Source organism: Primulina eburnea, unplaced genomic scaffold (genome assembly GCF_022965805.1).
Source record: "Primulina eburnea isolate SZY01 unplaced genomic scaffold, ASM2296580v1 ctg385_ERROPOS411500, whole genome shotgun sequence".
NCBI classification, from domain to species: Eukaryota; Viridiplantae; Streptophyta; class Magnoliopsida; order Lamiales; family Gesneriaceae; genus Primulina; species Primulina eburnea.
This window is the reverse complement of record NW_027331201.1, coordinates 1-18,533: the sequence shown is the minus strand read 5'-3', so window position 1 is coordinate 18,533 and position 18,533 is coordinate 1. Positions and strand designations below refer to the sequence as shown.

At 33.6% G+C, this 18,533-nt stretch overlaps 1 protein-coding gene and 1 pseudogene across 1 annotated transcript; both read right to left on the bottom strand.

Annotated features, from left to right (window-relative positions):
• Positions 1-5,740: 5,740 nt before the first annotated feature.
• On the bottom strand, positions 5,741-15,249 carry LOC140821036 (phospholipid-transporting ATPase 1-like; annotated as a pseudogene).
• Positions 15,250-15,824: 575 nt separating this feature from the next.
• On the bottom strand, positions 15,825-18,527 carry LOC140821044 (uncharacterized). The gene is made up of 4 exons (XM_073181454.1): positions 18,492-18,527; positions 18,159-18,249; positions 18,014-18,076; positions 15,825-16,577 (listed from the first exon to the last, which is right to left on the bottom strand). The coding sequence occupies exons 2-4, from the start codon at positions 18,165-18,167 to the stop codon at positions 15,993-15,995; spliced, it is 657 nt and encodes a 218-aa protein (XP_073037555.1). The 5' UTR covers positions 18,168-18,249; positions 18,492-18,527; the 3' UTR covers positions 15,825-15,992.
• Positions 18,528-18,533: the final 6 nt, after the last annotated feature.

Here is an 18,533-nt window from a genome sequence, read left to right as displayed (position 1 = left end):
ATATATTCCCGACGAATGATTTTGTTCCCACAAATTTCCTTTCCTTTCCTTTGTTTTGTTTTATTTTTATATTCTCCTCTTTTCTGAGTTCTCTCTCGGAAACGTTGATAAAATTGTGGATATAATTTTGTTTTGAGATTCTTTGGATATTTTATTATATATATCACTTAAAATTTGAAAATCAAAGCCTACGTTGTTAATATAATATAAGAATAAAGAAAAAAGCTTTTAAATATTATTTGAAAATATTTTTCATAATTCAAATGATATTTTATATTAATTTATATTTAAAATTAACAAAAACTTGTGTGAGATCATATTTGTGAGACATATATCTTATTTGGATCATTCATAAAAAAGTATAAATTTTTATGTGCTAAGAGTATTATTTTTTATTGTGAATATCGGTAGGGTTAACCCGTCTCACAGATTAGATCGTGAGACGATCTCACATAAAACTCACTCTTTAGAAATATGGGGGAAAATATGCAACCTACTTGATAAACTTGTAATTTGAACCAATGAAAAATTTCGAATACTAATATTTGTTATTAACAAGTGCATATTTTTTAGTTTGGAAAATAATAAAGTTTTAAACATTAACTATTTTGTTAAAAAATTATTCTTTTAGTCAATAACTACATTTAAAAATATGAGACATGATGAATATGATCAAAACTTTATTTACTGTAGAATTACGAAAATGAAAATTTTAAGAAACAATAAATCAAAACTTAGGGAGTAAGTTTCATGTAAGACCGTCTCACGGATCATAATCTGTGAGCGGGTCAACCCTACTCATATTCACAATAAAAAGTAATATTTTTGCATAAAAAGTAATAGTTTTTCATGGGTGATCCAAAAAAGAGATCTGTATCACAATACGACCCGTGAGACCGTCTCACACAAGTTTTTGTCAGACTTTGGATCGAGTGATTGTTGTTTACCAAAAGTTAAAGTTGATAGTAACCTATGTAACTTAAATATTTTAAACCGTACAACAATTCAAGCATAAAGTTTTGATTGCTCAAAACAGCAAAGACAATTATTGCATCCAATACAAGATATACAAACGATCAGATATATTTTTAGAAGTGATAAATAATATAAAAAATTGAATAATATAAATATTAATGCGCTAGTGTAGTATATGTAAGGTTATTCGCACAAAAATTTCAAACCCAACATAAATATTGTTATTTTTCAAAACTATGTAATCATTGTAATTCTTCAGTATAACTTAGTTTTTCTTTTCCAAAAAAAGAAGAAGCTATATTTGTATTTTAATGCAAATTTAATTAAATAATTGTATAAGTTAGGAGAATGAAATATAGTACCTAAACCTCAAGGATAAAGATAAGATAAATAATATTTTTTATAATAAAATAAATAAAATGGTAGTTATTTTAATGTTTGATTTGATTAATTATATTTGGTTAAGTTTGAGATAAGATGATATTATCATTTTGTTTTTTTGAAAATATTAATAATATTAATTTTTAAAGATAATATTGTAATTTCAATTCAATGATTTGATTGATATAAGGTAAATAATTAATAAATGAATAAATAATATGATCAAATAAATATGAAATTGAATAAGATAATAATACCGAGATAAATAATGTCGCACTCCAAACGGCACTTTAAAATATTTGGATTTTGGTGGCTGTGCTATTTTGAATAATCAAACAAAGTAAAAAAAGGTAGAGGGTCTCTGAAATTGATAGATACGCCAGAGAGGAATAATTCCGGTGGGTGCCCATGCTTTTGTGTATACTAGTAGTAAAATACGTGTAAATTGAGTGTACTATGAATATTGAGTAGGTTTTTTGTGAGACGGTCTCATGAATCTTTATTTGTGAGATATGTCAACTCTACCGATATTCACAATAAGAAATAATAATCTTAGCATAAAAAGTAATATTTTTATGGATGACCCAAATAAGAGATCTGTCTCACAAAATACGACTCATGAGATCGTCCCACACAAGTTTGTGCTATGAATATTAATCGTAAATTTGCAAATCAATGTAGACACGTAATTTTTTCACAAATTATTGAATAAAAACTATTATTTCATAGTTTACATATCATTTCAAATAACAATAGTTTAATTTCTTCCATCTTTTCCTTATTTGATTTTTGAACCATTCAATATTTTTTTCATTTTTTTATTTTATTTTTATTTTTCCTACTTCTTTGTTCAATTAAATATCTAATTTTCATGTTTGTTTTTCATCATTTGATTTAAAATTGATTGATCGGTTTGATATTTGACTTGTTTTTTCTTATGATCTTATTTAGTTTATTTTAGTCTTCACACTTCATGACTTCATTTTATTTTCTTTTTAAAAAAAAAATCACTTGATTCTTCACATCTTTCATCACCATTGACAACACATTATTGTTTTTAGTAGTTAATTTGCCTAATTTGAAATGAAACTTGTTATTTTTTTTGTTTGATCATCTTATGTTGTCTTATATTTTAGGTTATGAATCACTAAATCAAATAATAGTAATTTAAAATTTTCATTCAAAGATGTTGGATAATCATGTCTCAAAATAATAAAAAATTCAATGAATAAATAATAATTCATCATAAACAAAACAAACAAATCAGTTATTTAAAATCGGATGATATAAGTCCATTTTATTAGGTCTAAATACAAATAATAAAAGATGAGAAAGATGAACACAAATCTATATCGCAAATCTAAAATATAAATTAAATTTTGTAATTGTATAGTTTCAATTTTAGGAAATGAAATTCACTTCGACATCATAGTTCAATTATTCATAGGTATGACTTTCGATTTACAATCATGTTTCAAAACCAAATGAGAGGAAAAAAAGGAAGGAATTAAGAGAATTAAGAAATAACTATTTTTTTTTTTGAAATACATTACATTTTCTCAACATTTTTATCAAATAAATTATATTAAAAAATCTAACAATTGACAACTCAATATTCCACTCTAATATGTAATTACTTAATAATAATAAAAAATAATCATTATATTATGTTGTATGAAAAAAGAAAAAATCTGATTTGAAATTTGGAAAAAAAATTAAAATATAGAGAAATCATAAGAATCATATAATTTAAAATCAGATGATAGGATTTTATCTTATCATGTCTAAATATAAATAATAAAGGTGAGAAAGATGAACATATATCTATATAACAAATCTAAAATACAATATAAATTTTGGGTAATGCTATGTGTACATAATGGGTTACATAGAGGCTTACATGTAATTATTAATTAATTATTAAATTACAATTAAACCCTCATCCTAAATTGATAGACTATACATTCCATTCATTATTTCTTCTCCTATCAATAATATTAAATTGTTTTTTTTAGTGCAAGTCCTGAGATTTATCATACAAATTTTTTTTTAAAAAAATATATTTTGATAAATATTATATTTTTCAATATTTAATAAATCATATAAAAAATTAATAGTAATGATTTTTAAAATTAAAAAAAATTAATGATTGTAACTACAATTATAAATTATTATATTGCCAAAATTAGAATTAGACAAACGAAACAATCTACAATCTCTTTTACGAATCTACATCTAAATCAAACGAAACAACAAATTGGAAGAGAAAAACTAACCTTAATTTACAGTAATAAAGATGTAAAACAAAGAGAATAGATGGTCGTCTCGATAAGCAATAGAATATTTCCATGATCTCGATTTTTTCTTCGTCTTTACCGCATATGGATTTGGAAGCGAGGGTTGGGAGAGGAGAAGAAAGATACGGTCAATCGATTTGGAGTGAGGGCTGAGATAGGAGAAGAAATAATTAATAGAATAGGTAGTCTATCAATTTAGGGTGAGGGTTTTATTTGTAATTTAATAATTAATTAATAATTACATGTAAGCCTCTATGTAACCCATTATGTACACATAGCATTTTCCATAAATTTTTTACTTGTATAGTTTTTATTTTTAAGAAATGAAATTCACTTCCACATCATAGTTCAATTATTAACGGGTACAAACTTTGATTTACAATTATGTTCCAAAACAAAATGAGAAGAAAAAAAGCGTGAATGAAGAGAATTAAGAATAAAAAAATAACATTATACATTTATATTTTGAAATACATAACATTTTCATGGAACCAATGACATTAAAAAAATCTATCAACTGACAACTCAATATTCCACTCCAACGTATAGTTGCTTAATGATAATAAAGAATAACATTATATATACATTTCTATTTGAATGAAAAAGAAACATTCTGATTTGAAATCTAAAACATTGAAAGACCATAAGAATCATATAATTTCTTTAAATAATATCAACTTAACACAGCGATAACTTATAAAATAAATTAAACAATTTTACATATCCAATCTCGAGGGAAAACAAATTGAGCACATGTTATAGAAATTTTAATTGTTCGTGAAAATATAAAGAAAAACAATAAAATATCGGGTTGAGAAATCTGAATTGATTGACAAAAAAAACTTATTCAAATTATCTGAATAATCATATGAAATTATAATAAAATGAAAATAAACTATAATCGACTATATCTACATTATAAGAATAATAAGAAGAACAATATACATTAGTTACATAGAAATCAAGTAAATTTTTGTCGATAAAATATCACATATCTGAATGTAATTAAAATATGATTTTAAAAAATTTTGTGAATTAAATAATAGAAATCATTATAATAAGATAATTATGGAAATTGAATTTTTTTTAAAATAATTCGCCTTGAACATGTTTTAATTTAAATGACATTATACTTCAATTAACTCGAATCTAAATGACAGTATTAGATATTGAATTCCGTAATATTTTAACGAAATACACAAACTAAAATAACAAAAAGACATATTTATTAAGGATAAATCTATTGTTTATGAGATATATGACAAAATCTAATGCATGTGAATACAACTTCCTAATTCAATTTTGGTACGAAAAAAGTTATATCTATCATTATTAACATAAACATCGATGTACCCAACAAATAAAAAGTAAATAAATAAAAAATGAAGAATACACATTAATTATACATAGATCAATCAAAGCATTACACATTAGATTAAAATTAATATTATTTTGTCCAATTTGAATGTTTTGTGAAATCGAAGTATATTAACTCATTTGACTAAAAAAATCAAGACATTCAGACGAGAATGAAAATAATGATACTTGTCAACGAAATTTTATTTAAGTTAAAGTTGTAAATTGAAACTATACATATTTAAATCTGGTTTTTTTTAACATAACCAAAGTCGGAAAACTTCTAAGTCTCCAAAGGAACAAATATAATAAAAAGATTGAACCTCGACACTCGAGATGTAATTACGTAATTAAATCGTCCAACCAAAAAATGAAGAAAGGAGATAATTCAAAGCTAAATATCTCACAAATGACAAAATTACAAAAAATACGATATAACTATAGAAACAATACGTGTAAGTGGATCGGCTCATCAACTTTTCATTGAAATATGATTCATACATGGAAAAACACTCGTATGACGGGTCAATATTTAGGTCATCCATGAAAAGTTATTATTTTTATTCCAAAAATATTATTTTTTTTTATTGTAAATATCAATAGTATCTTTGAACAATATTTTCAGATAAGACTCGAAGTAGAACATGTAGTAAAAGTACCATACACTATTGGATACATGCAGAGGATTAATTATTACAAGATAAAAAGAGAATATACCATGTACTAAAAAAAGAACTATATTCAATTCGATACGGGTAGGGGACTAACATTTTTTATTCATTACAAGATGAAAATAGTAACTCAAAATGTAATCAATTAACATTGTCAAGTTCATTTACATTAGTTCTTTGACTTGACTCGAGTTCGGAAGCTGAGTTCAAGCTCAGATAAAACCTGATCCAAAATAATAGGTAACTGCTATCCATATATTCATTGAATATATTCATAAATAAATTAACAAATGAGCAGAGGACCATTGATCTTCCAAAGGATACCCACCAGAATAAGAAGAGGACAAAAATAGCATTCCTGTAGAAGTTGTACAATATCATATAGCTCATCCGCTGATAATTCCAATGTCCATGAACTAACAACAACGGGACCAACAATCTGAACTGATCCATTGCAAAATCCGATGAGCTTTCCGGCCCTCTTGTCCACTAATTCCAATGCCCACATCAGCCATTTGGATCACTGAAACATCATTGGAACCTAATAATTGTGACGAGAAAAAGTTTGATTCATTAGAAGCTCAACCAATGACACTAAGTTTACTTTCTTTCTCTTTGTCCGCCACCCGACAACACAATACAACAGTACATTTGCTTGCTAATTCAAAAAGCTACAGAAAGATTGATATGAATAAATTAGATAACAAAAGGGTATTTGTTTTAACCATGTGGGAGTGAGAGAGAGAGGAAAGAATGGCGGTGCAGTTTAGAACATGGAAAGGGAGAAGAGACTAGTGCATTCTTCAAATGACTACCTGTTCTTCAAGGTCTGTATCCAGAACATAGACGAGGCTTGTACCATTAATAATTAATGCAAGTTGACTCCCACCAGTTATTGGATTCCCACATGTGGCATCTGAATGACACATAACTAAAGCATCTTCTAAGTCCTTTCTACATGAGTCCTTAGTGTTGTTATTGTTTATTACTATCTGAGTCATCTTATTCGTTAAGAGCTTAGAAGAGTAACCGATTGAAATTGCTGTTTGTTGCTTGTCTCCAGTCAAAACCACCCAGACTTTGACACCAGCCATTCTCAAATACATGATTGCTTCTGGCACGCCTTGCTGCAATTTGTCTTCAATTCCAGATGCACCTAAAATATTAAGATTGTTTTCAATGTTGTTAGCCACTTTGCGAAGTAAAGCTGCCCTCCCTTTCAAGGCTGTGCTTGCCAATTCATAAGATGATTGCCACTGCTCAAATTCAGATGCATTCATACCCCTCATTCCAATAACAAGTGTTCTCAAGCCCTTTGAGGAATAAGAGTGCAAATGCTCTTCAGTCGCTTTTACCACGTTCAACTTCAAAGACCTATCTATGATACTGAACATGGAGGTATCAGCTCCTTTTACAAACATCTTTACCTACTTATCAGGAAAACCTAATATAACTGACATTCTTTTTCGATCACTGTCAAACTCATGCAAACCCGACACTGAAACTGCAACATAATTAAAATAAATATCTACTTCAAATGTTTGATAGGACAAAAGGAATGGAAAAATCAAACAATCAAAGATAAAATAAAATGAAAAACTAAAAAAATTAAACGTAATGCCAACTCAAACAGGAAAGCTACAAATGAAGAACAATGTACGAAAAAGCACAATTAAAACTGTCGTAGTAGACTAGTTCATATATGACGAGATGCATCTTTTTATAGTATCTCCCTGTCTCATAGGCATTCTATCGTAATGCCAAATAATTATTTGTTTCTCAGTCAATAAGCAACTTCTCATCTCGAAGACACTAAGCTCCCAACGATATGACACTCCTGGACTGAGAAGTGAAAAGCACACTTATTCTTCTATCGCTTCCAGAAATGTCTTCATTTCCAGAAAAGTAAACAAAAATATCCATATCATTTCAAACTATTAATCATAAATATATCTTCACTCAACTTTCACCTCCACATATAATCGTTAACATTTACAACTGAGCAGTAATCCTGCTATTATATTATATTCTAATTCTAAATTAAAATTTAACATTTTAAAATATATACTTGTTATTAAAAATTAAATAAGCCTAATTAACTTTAACACGGTATAAACATCTACAGTAGACACAGACTCCTTTAGAGAACATGGCCAGCATACATCATATTTCCCAATTCGTTTCCCAAAAATACATTTTCAGGAAGTATTTTAAAAAATACCTCAAACATAAGCAAACATACCCATAGATGTCACAGTAATTAAAAAAAAGGGAAACCCATGATTGCATTAGCAAATACAGTGGGACAAAAATAACTTTGATTTACCTTTGCCTTTCCCCTTGAATATCGATAACTATATGCCCTGAAGTTCTTTCAACGAGCATAAAACCATAGGATGCAGCAGCATAGACCAATGCTTGTTCATCTGGAGACTCCCCTTGGTATTCTACTAACTTAACAGCAGGATCAGATGTCTCCATAGTTAGAGGTACAATGGTGTTACAAGCGGCCAATGCCACAAAAAAATCATAAACTAGCCTGCCCTCATTTGTGTATTTCCTTTTTGATAATTTCAGGAGCTCCAAATCAATCTTTACCTTCATCTTTGGCCTCAAAACAATCCCATAAACTGAAAACTGTTGAGAGTTGCTATTTTAGTTGTTAAGAAACGTGTTTACTATTCAAGATTTGTAATAGTATAAATAGAGCTTAGAACGTTTGAATGGTAGTTGAATAAAAATTTTCCTTCAATTCATTTCTTTTAACATGGTATCAGAGCAATCCTCACGCTCAATCTAAATTTTTTTTTTCAATTGCAGATTCATCGGTAATTTTATCGGTGATTGATCTTGATCTCTTAGTTTTTCTTCTGATATTGCTCCTGAATCTATGGCGGTGCGAATTGAAGTTCATGATCCACTTTATGTATCTGCTTCGGATACACCTGGTCTCAACCTAATCACCGAGCAGCTCACTGGATCTGAGAACTATGGGATTTGGAGCAGAGCAATGCTAATCGGATTGCGAGCTAAGAACAAATTGGTGTTCATTGATGGAAGCTGCCGGCGGCCTGAAATCGGGTCAAATCTGCTGTTGCAATGGGAAAGGTGCAACGCGATGGTGATGTCCTGGATTATGAATGCGGTATCTAAAGAAATCTTAGGAGGAATTGTTTACTCCACTGATGCAGTTACAGTTTGGAATGACTTGAAGGATAGATTTGATACCGTTAATGGATCTCGAATCTTCTCGATTCACCGCGATATTGGAAGACTTGTGCAAGGTCCTACTACTGTTTCAGTCTATTATTCTAAATTGCGCCAACTCTGGGATGAGTATGCTTCGCTTGTTATTTTGCCTCGATGTGATTGTGAATCTGCTCGGAAGTATGTGGAACATGATCAACAACATAAGCTCTTGCAATTTCTTATGGGCCTCAATGAGAGTTATGCACATGTTCGAAGCCACCTTTTACTCATGACTCCACTACCTTCGGTTGGTCAAGCTTATTCCATGGTTGTTCAAGAGGAATCTCAACGTTCCTTATTGTCTTCATCATCACAGGTCATTGAACCCGCATCCTCTGTTTTTTATTCTACTAAAGGTAAATTCTATGATAAGAAGCGAGAATTGCTTACATGTGCGTATTGTCACATGACTGGGCATTTGAAGGAAAATTGCTTCAAAATAGTTGGATATCCAGTTGGTCATCGGTTGCACAAACCTGGAAGTAAGAGTCAAACTCCGAGATATCAGACGGATGGCTACAAAAACAGAAATGCCAATATGTCTAACAATTGTACTCCTCAAATCGAGTCTACTGTCAGTCCTGCGCCTGATGCTTTGTTTACCCCGGAGCAATATGCTGAGATCTTGAAACTCTTCAACAAGGATCGACTTTTGGACATTTCTAATTCTCCTGAAGTGAATATGGCAGGTACTTCATCCATCTCACCCTCCTCTTTGAACTCACAATGGATTATTGATAGTGGTGCTAATGATCATATGGTGGGACGAAATTCTGTATTGCTTCCCTCTCATTCATGTGGTTCTCCTCGTGGTTCGGTTAAAATGCCAGATGGTAACACCACAAATGTCTCCACTTTAGGATCCATAGCCATAACTGATTCCATTACTCTTCATAATGTCCTTCAAGTCCCTGCCTTCAATCACAATTTACTATCCATCTCTCGTTTTACAAAAGAAAATCGATGCTCAGTCATTTTTTACCCTCATTTTTGTGTCTTTCAGGACCTACAACATGGGAAGATTCTGGGGATTGGTAAAGAACGCAATGGACTATATTTTTTTGATTCCTCTAGCTTTCCTTCTCAGCTCAAAACAGCTTGTAATTTCAATTGTAATAATGTCTTGCCTTCTAACACTTTACTTCTGCTCAAGACAATGTATGTAAGCCTTCTGTAGACACTCTTTGGCACCAACGACTTGGTCATATTTCCTTAACACGCATGAAGTTACTGTCTTTCATTTCTCGCAATTTAAATATCTCACATTGCAGCATCTGTCACCAAGCCAAACAAACTCGCCAACCATTTCCCACTTCAAGTTCCACATCTTATACTGCTCCATTTCAATTACTCCATTTAGATTTATGGGGACCTTTTCGCAATGCCACTTACCATGGTGAGCGTTATTTTCTCACCATCGTTGATGAGTTTACTCGAGTAACTTGGACATATTTGATGCAATCCAAACTCGACCTCTTTCCGATTCTCAAAACCTTTATTGTGCTCATTCATAATCAGTTTTCTACCACAATCAAGGTTATACGAACTGATAATGCCCTTGATTTCTTCAAATCTGAATGTGTATCTTATTTCTCTTCCCTTGGTATCGTTCATCAAAGCTCATGTGCCTATACCCCACAACAAAATGGCCTTGTTGAACGAAAACATCGCCATATTCTTGAAGTGGCTCGTGCTCTTAAATTCCAGGCTTCTCTTCCTCATCGTTTTTGGGGAGATTGTGTTCTTACGGCCTGTTATCTCATTAATCGCATCCCTACCCCCTTGTTATCAAATAAAACACCATTTGAGATGCTGCATCACACCCTTCCTTCATATGATCATCTTAGAGTGCATGGATGTCTCTGTTATGCATCAGTTTTACCCCGTGGAGATAAATTTTCTCCTCGTGCTCAAGCTTGTGTTTTCCTTGGCTATTCCCTTAACCAAAAAGGATACAAACTGATGAATCTTACAAATGGAAGGTTCCTGGTCTCCCGTGATGTTCAGTTTCATGAACACATATTCCCTTTTGCCACACCCGCCATTTCACATCCCCTTTCCACATCTCATCCTCCTTCTCTTGAGGATCCTGATGTTCCTTCGTTGGTTTCTCCATCTCATGATCAGCATTTGCCGCCCTCTATACGGCGCTCATCAAGAACCACTCAACCTCCTACTTGGTCCAAGGATTTTGTTTGTCCTTTGATCCATCAGTCTACCCACACTCCTCACTCTATATCACATTTTTTGTCCTACTCAAAATTATCCCCTACCTACCAAGGATTCCTTGCATCTATTTCTGCCCATAAAGAACCCTCCACTTACCATGAGGCTATTACCGATCCGCGATGGAGAGCTGCCATGCATCAAGAATTAGAAGCTCTTCGAGCCAATGGGACTTGGGTTGTTTGTCCACTCCCTCCTGGAAAATCTACCATTGGCAATAAATGGGTCTTCAAAATCAAGCATAATTCTGATGGTAGTGTGGATCGTTTCAAGGCTCGTCTTGTTGCAAAAGGGTACACCCAGCTACAGGGTATCGATTATCATGATACGTTTTCACCTGTCGCTAAGATTGTCACTGTCCGCTGCTTATTAAGTTTGGCAGCTCGAATGCAATGGCCACTCCATCAAATGGATGTTACTAATGCTTTCCTTCAAGGTGCCTTAGATGAGGAGATCTACATGCACCCTCCTCAAGGATTTCGCATTCAGGGGGAGTCTATGGTTTGTAGACTGCTCAAATCCTTGTACGGCCTTAAACAAGCCTCACGACAATGGAATATCAGGTTTGCAAGCTTAATGCAACATGCTGGATTTATACAGTCTAAAAATGACCATTCCCTGTTTGTTAAGAAGGAAAGTAAAGCTGTCACTATTCTACTAGTGTATGTGGACGATATAGTGATAACAGGGAATTGTGAGGATTCCATTGCAGCTTTTAAGGCCTATCTACATTCAAAAATCAAAGTGAAAGACTTGGGATCACTCAAATATTTCCTAGGTATTGAAGTGGCTCGCTCGAAGCAAGGGATCTGCTTGAATCAGAGAAAATACACTCTAGAATTGATTTCAGAAGCAGGTTTACTTGGTGGAAAGGTCTGCGAGACACCTTTGGAACAAAACATCAAGTTGACATCCATTGAGTTTGATCAGATTGACAATCAGAACTCATCAGACGATGAATTACTTCAAGATCCAAAAGGCTGATAGGAAGGCTAATATACTTGACAGTAACAAGGCCAGACATCTGTTTCTCGGTGCAAAATTTGAGTCAATTCATGCAAAAACCAAAGACATCTCACATGAATGCAGCAAGGAAAGTCTTGCGATATCTAAAGTCATCTCCAGGTCTTGGCATTTTTCTACCAGCACATGGCACACTCACGTTAACAGCTTATTGTGACTCAGATTGGGGAACTTGTCCCATGAGCAGAAAATCAGTAACAGGGTACTGCATCAAGCTTGGAGATGCTCCAATATCATGGAAAACAAAGAAGCAAAGCACAGTCTCAAGGTCTTCGGCTGAGGCAGAATATAGAGCGATGGCAAATACGACTTGTGAAATAATATGGATTATGGGACTGATGAAAGATTTGGGGATAGAATTCACACAACCTACAGTGCTGTATTGCGATAATATGGCAGCTATACATATAGCAGCAAACCCCATATATCATGAAAGAACGAAGCATATAGAAATTGATTGCCATATAGTGCGAGAGAAGATTCAAGAGAAGAAGATTGCAACAGCTTATCTTCCAACCAACCAACAACAAGCAGACATTTTTACGAAAGCTTTAGGAAAATCGCAACACCATTATTTGTTGTCCAAGCTTGGAGTAATAAATCTTTATCAAGCTTGAGGGGGAGTGTTGAGAGTTGCTATTTTAGTTGTTAAGAAACGTGTTTACTATTCAAGATTTGTAATAGTATAAATAGAGCTTAGAACGTTTGAATGGTAGTTGAATAAAAATTTTCCTTCAATTCATTTCTTTTAACAAAAACAAATTAAAAAAGAATAGAAAATATGGCTGTAACAAAATCAGTAGGCATATTATGATATGTAATATTGTCATGGAATAAAAAGAAAAGGAGCAAGAGAAATGCACATGAGCTAAGAGCATGAACGCAATTTGCTATTATAATACCTTAGACTAAAGATCCTACTTACCCATTTTCAGAGTCTGCTTTCCCATTGCTGAAGTCTAGAACACTGACGCTGGCACATTGAAATTCCATTTTATTCTCAGTAAGCGTATCGGTTTTGTCAGAGAAAACATATTTTATCTGTCCCAAATCTTCATTTATATTCAATGCCCTGCACTGAAATCTAGAATTCGAGGATTGATCAAGAATCCTGTAATCACGGATTATAAAATATGCCTGACCTACACAGACAAGCTCCATGGATATGTACAACGATATGGGAATCATAATTTGGAACACAATAACTGACATGAGAAACAAAAAAAGAAAATCTCCATTCCCCAACCATAATAGTTGTAATTTTTTTCGACTTCAGGTTTTGAATAGTCCTTTTTCCTGTAAAATTGCATTTGTTCCAACTCATATTTGTGTCTTCTTATCCAAACACCATGACCGATGAAAGGAAAACTATCTCCCGGTTCATACATGTCTCAAGATGGCTTCTCTTCGATGGAGCTCCTGAGTTGTTGAGCATAGCATTGGTCTCTCCACCAGCATAAACTGCAACACCAAGGGCCCAATCAGTGTTCTTTAGCTCACACCCCATAGAATTATATTTGAAGGCCCAATGGAAATACGTTTTCCATCAAGATCCATATTTGCATGGAATTTATAAATGTTCCTATTGGGTTTTTCACACTTGATCAGCCCACTAATCCTTTCCTCACCCAGAATTTTCATATGCGTCTCTTGCTTCGCGTATTGAGCCTTCAAATTTGACTCCCTGTCCACCGTCCAAATTCGTAGTCTGTATGTAAGCAACTCCAGTAGAGTCACTCGTGGAGAGTAGTACCATGTCACAAGGAATACTTTCATTCCTAGAAATTTTGATGATCTCAACAACCCATATGTCTTTCCATTTTTTCTGCTGAAACTGTTCGTTTGCAAGCACCCAGGCCAATCGATTATTCTCAATCTTGCCTGATCGGTGCCGCCTATAGTCCTCATATGCATCCTTAATGGCCGTAACCAGCAGAACAAAGGCTAATGGCATAATTGAAGCTGCCCGACCAAAAACAGCCAGCTGGGGAAGCTGGTTGAGAATGGCAATCACAAGAAAGTGGATGTATGCAACCCGATGAAACTGTTTCAAACAAATTCCTAGGCATAAAAGTCAAGATAGGATATTCCCCAGTCCTAATTAAGTTCCCCGCATATTCAAACTTCTCAATGGTTTTCCCAGGATCATTTATATAAATTAATCTGGCGCCATCATCACTCATCTCTTTATTGGATGCGCTAAACCCTTCAGAACCAGCACCCCTCGTCCCGTGTCTCACTGCCGGATCTGATCCATGATCACTAAAGTTCATCTCTCTGACAGAGTGGCCACCTGATATCCCGAACGGACAGATGACATACTTCGGCGGGAGGATGAATTTTGTAAAAAGTAAGGAACTTGGTCAGAATCTTCATTTATTTCGACCTGGGAATTTGAATCCATTCGAAAGAAGGTTTGCGGTAGGTAGAAAATCAACAAGAGAAGGAGTATTAAGGAAGATAACGGTTCAAGGCACGTGAATTAAAAAAATGCACAATGGAGGATCTGATGATCAAAGACCAAGAAAACCCCAACCGTGAATCCCAAAATAATCACCAGAATATAACAAACGTAGCATCTAAACTGGAAAATCCAAACAAACCCAGATGGATATCTCCACCAGAATCACCAGGACTCGCAAAAATTCAAGAACAGCCCATGAAATCCGAATTCAACCAAATAAATAAAACAACTCACACCAAGTATTGTCACCTCCCCAACGGATAGGAAAGCGTAACTTCCATACAGATTGGCCCCTGAGCAATGTATTCCCTTATATTTATCATTCTTGAACTCCTATTCAGTGAGAATAAGCTAACTAAACTACGCTGTAGCAGTATCGATTAAAGTTTGGTATGCATGAACTTTGCTTGGAGGAGGATGTATAACTCAAGAAACAACAAGGCAATTGGAGAAGATTTCGAGCGGCGTATAATTTGGTTTGATGTGATTGTAAATCGATGCATTATCCAAAAAATTTAACGGGTCAAAGGGAGGAGGACGATGATTGCAAGAAAACTGGGAAAGCAAAAACGACGTAACGGGTGGCGACAATCTAATTAAAATTAAATATAATATCATAGAGTGTTGGAGATTTATCTCACTTCGGAGTTTTTAATGTATTTGTATGTTAGTTTTTTTAAAAAAAATGTATTTTTATGTTGCACATTTTATTACAAACTATTATATAATATCAGGCAACGTAGATGACTGTGTTTGGGTCGTGTTAATATATTTATTTATCATCGACGTGAATCAATCGTGTGAATAAATTATTTTGTTTATATTTTATAGCAAAAGATACTTGAATAATTAAGATAATATTATTATCTATATTATATGTTATTTGTAATTTTATTAATTATTAACAATAAAAAAATATGGTTGCATACTTGCATTCCCTTGTCTGATTTTGGAATACGTTCTAGAAGCACGTCACATCGCCCAAAAGAAAAATAAGAACTAGAAAGTCGGTAAAGACTGAAGATGCATTCTTGAATTACACAATAAATAAATTCACATAAAGTGCTAGTGGACATAACTTATAAAAATATTAACAACTTTTAAAAAATATAAATAGTTCAACAAATCGGATTTGGGGGAGGAATATGTTTATGTTTACATACCATATGATACAAATGCATGTACATAAATATTTGTGTATTTATTTATGTTATAATTACTCGTTCAGAAATAAGATATTTTTTTTTCTTTTCCAATTTCTTTCTTACATATCCACCACATATGCAACAAATGTTAACCTTATCCAACAAAATCAACGTAGAATAATATACCTATATAAAAACTAGAAAATCAGACGGTAATTTCTCCCTCTTCTTGAAGACTTTGACCTACACTTCTTCTTACAAAATCCCCGTCATGAGAAGCAGAAACATCGTCTACCGCCACCTGATTCTTCTTTTCCGAACAGCCACTTTCATCACCTGATTCTTTGATAATAACCACCGGAAATCTCAGAGACTTGCTAGGCCAATCCGCGAAGAATGAATTCATCACCATGAACCGAAAAGTTTGCAGCAAATATGTTGCGTCTCTTTTAATATCCGAATACAGCAGTTTCTGCAACAGAGATGACTCCCGTTTATTATCCAAATGGGTGCTGTCACTTGCCAATCTTTGTTTCTTAGCAAAGTAATCATTTCGATCATGAAAATTTGCAGAACCATCGGCAGGCCTATGTCTTGTAGAGACCTGGTCCTTTTGATGGAATTTGCCCTGTCTATCACACTTGTTTGGAAATCTCTCCCTCTTCCCGAATGCGTGTTGATCTTTAACCCTGCCATCAGTCTGTCTTTCAGAATCTGGTAAATAACATGATGGTATTTCTGCAACTTCACAACCTAATTCAGCTTGCTTCTCCAATATCTCCTTGAGTTCCTGAGAGAAATGTTGACAATTGTTTATCATGGAAGGAGAAGATCAAACTCAAGAAGACAACAAGAGGAGGTTTGCCAGACGCTCCAAAACTATAGAACAATCCGAACATGAATTGAATATTAATAAAAGAACCAGTAGTTAAAATTTGTGATGCCGGTAAGATTGATCCCAAATCAACCAATCATGTTGTTGGACCAAATGTATGTTCATTGTACCAAAAGCTATCACTTGTTGTAAATGTGCAACTACATTCCGACGTCACTTCTTAATCCCCTTCACATAAGTACCATACAAGACAGTAGGTGTGATTTTGCTCCACAACAGACCCCCTACCAACACTTGCTACAATTTGCACTCCTGTATTAATACACTTATGTGCCAAAATCTATCCTCTTGGTGATGGTATAACTCAAATAATTTTAACCTCTAAATCGGCCTAATTGTTGCTTTATAACAAAAATTCACCACCATCAGTGGAGTCCTCCACTGCCACTATCCGTTCAACAAATACAAGCAACACTACTAGTTGTTACTATCATGTAGGCATACAAGATTGAAGCAAATGTAACACCTGATAGTCCTAAAATCGATCAATTCCCTTGTACTGTATCCAATTACTATTCCAGCATCATCTATCTTACTTTCCTTATCAAAATGGAGAATACGACAACAATTCATGCTTAAACAAAATAGTGGGGAATATCACAAACTGATTTATGCAGAAACAGAAATTAAGTTAATTTATTGGAATCAAGAATTGTTGGGAAGTTTTATAAATTACAGTACAATTGATGGTCCATAGTTTCGTGATCAAGGGGGCCGTTAAAATTTCGTATTCCGCATTAATCTTTTCTAATTGTTTCAAGGGGTGGCACAATCTTTCTTATTGTCTTCCACCTCTCTCTCTCCCCCGGTCCTTGTTTCAATTGAGCAGAAGGGTAATGATCATGGTAGCTTTGTAGGTAAAAGGAACCAATCTTGGTGAAGCAATTCACTTTTTCAACTCCCCGGAGATGGGTTTATGAATGGTGGCTGGTGATTATGGCATTTTCTCATGACATATATTCTTGTTTGTGTTCAGCTAGCGGCGAGGTAATGCTTGCTCCATGTTCTGCAATTGCTGATGGATTCATGGCAAGCTATTGCAAACGGTTTGGATTTGTGAGCCATTTAACGTCGGTATAGAAACAAGCACGGCTACATAGGTAAACCAGCAAAAAGTAGAACACAACTGCTGTCCCAAACCAGAAACACCAGAACCAGGCAAAATCATTCAAAACACGGAAAATCAATAAGCAACAGAAATATTCAATATCCAATTTTATCGCCCCATCATGAATTATCCCTTTCTACTCAGACGGGAGAGAAGAAATTCACAAAAATATATTGTATGACTCAAAATTATGTCTTTGTTCAATGATGGCAAGTTTGGATACCTGACGCCGTATCTTGGCAATTGCATCTGTGACCTCAAGCCGCATAGAATTGTCTTTCAACTTCTGCAGTTAACACATCAAAAATAACATGTTTCTCTCTTAAGATAAAACCGGAGCATCAAACAGAGATCGCCTATAAGCATACCTTCTCCATGTTAGCTTTTGACGGGTAATTTTTCTTACGCTGTTCACGCCACTGTTGAATTTCTTGTTCTGTGTAGTTCAACGTGAGAGGTCTGATTTAAAAGACAGTGGCAAAAGAAATCTAAGACAATGACACGAAAAAGGCAAAAATAAATTTAAATAGACTAGCTGCCAAAAATAGGGCCTTGATCCACTTCAATACAGTTAACTGTCTCTATTTTCTTTTGTTAATGCTCTCCCATTCTCCAAATCCAGTCTTACAATTGCCAGAAAACAAGTAGGAAATAACTACTTAATTGCTCGATGACACAAGGAAAATGAATAAATAAATTACCTCCCTTTTCCCACTTGAATCTGTTTGCCTGTATCAGAAAGA

Coding starts and splice junctions, on each gene's coding strand:
- LOC140821044 (XM_073181454.1), bottom strand. Junction 16,578..18,013: donor TTGCCAAGATACGGCGTCAG/GTATCCAAACTT, acceptor CATTTCTCTCAG/GAACTCAAGGAGATATTGGA.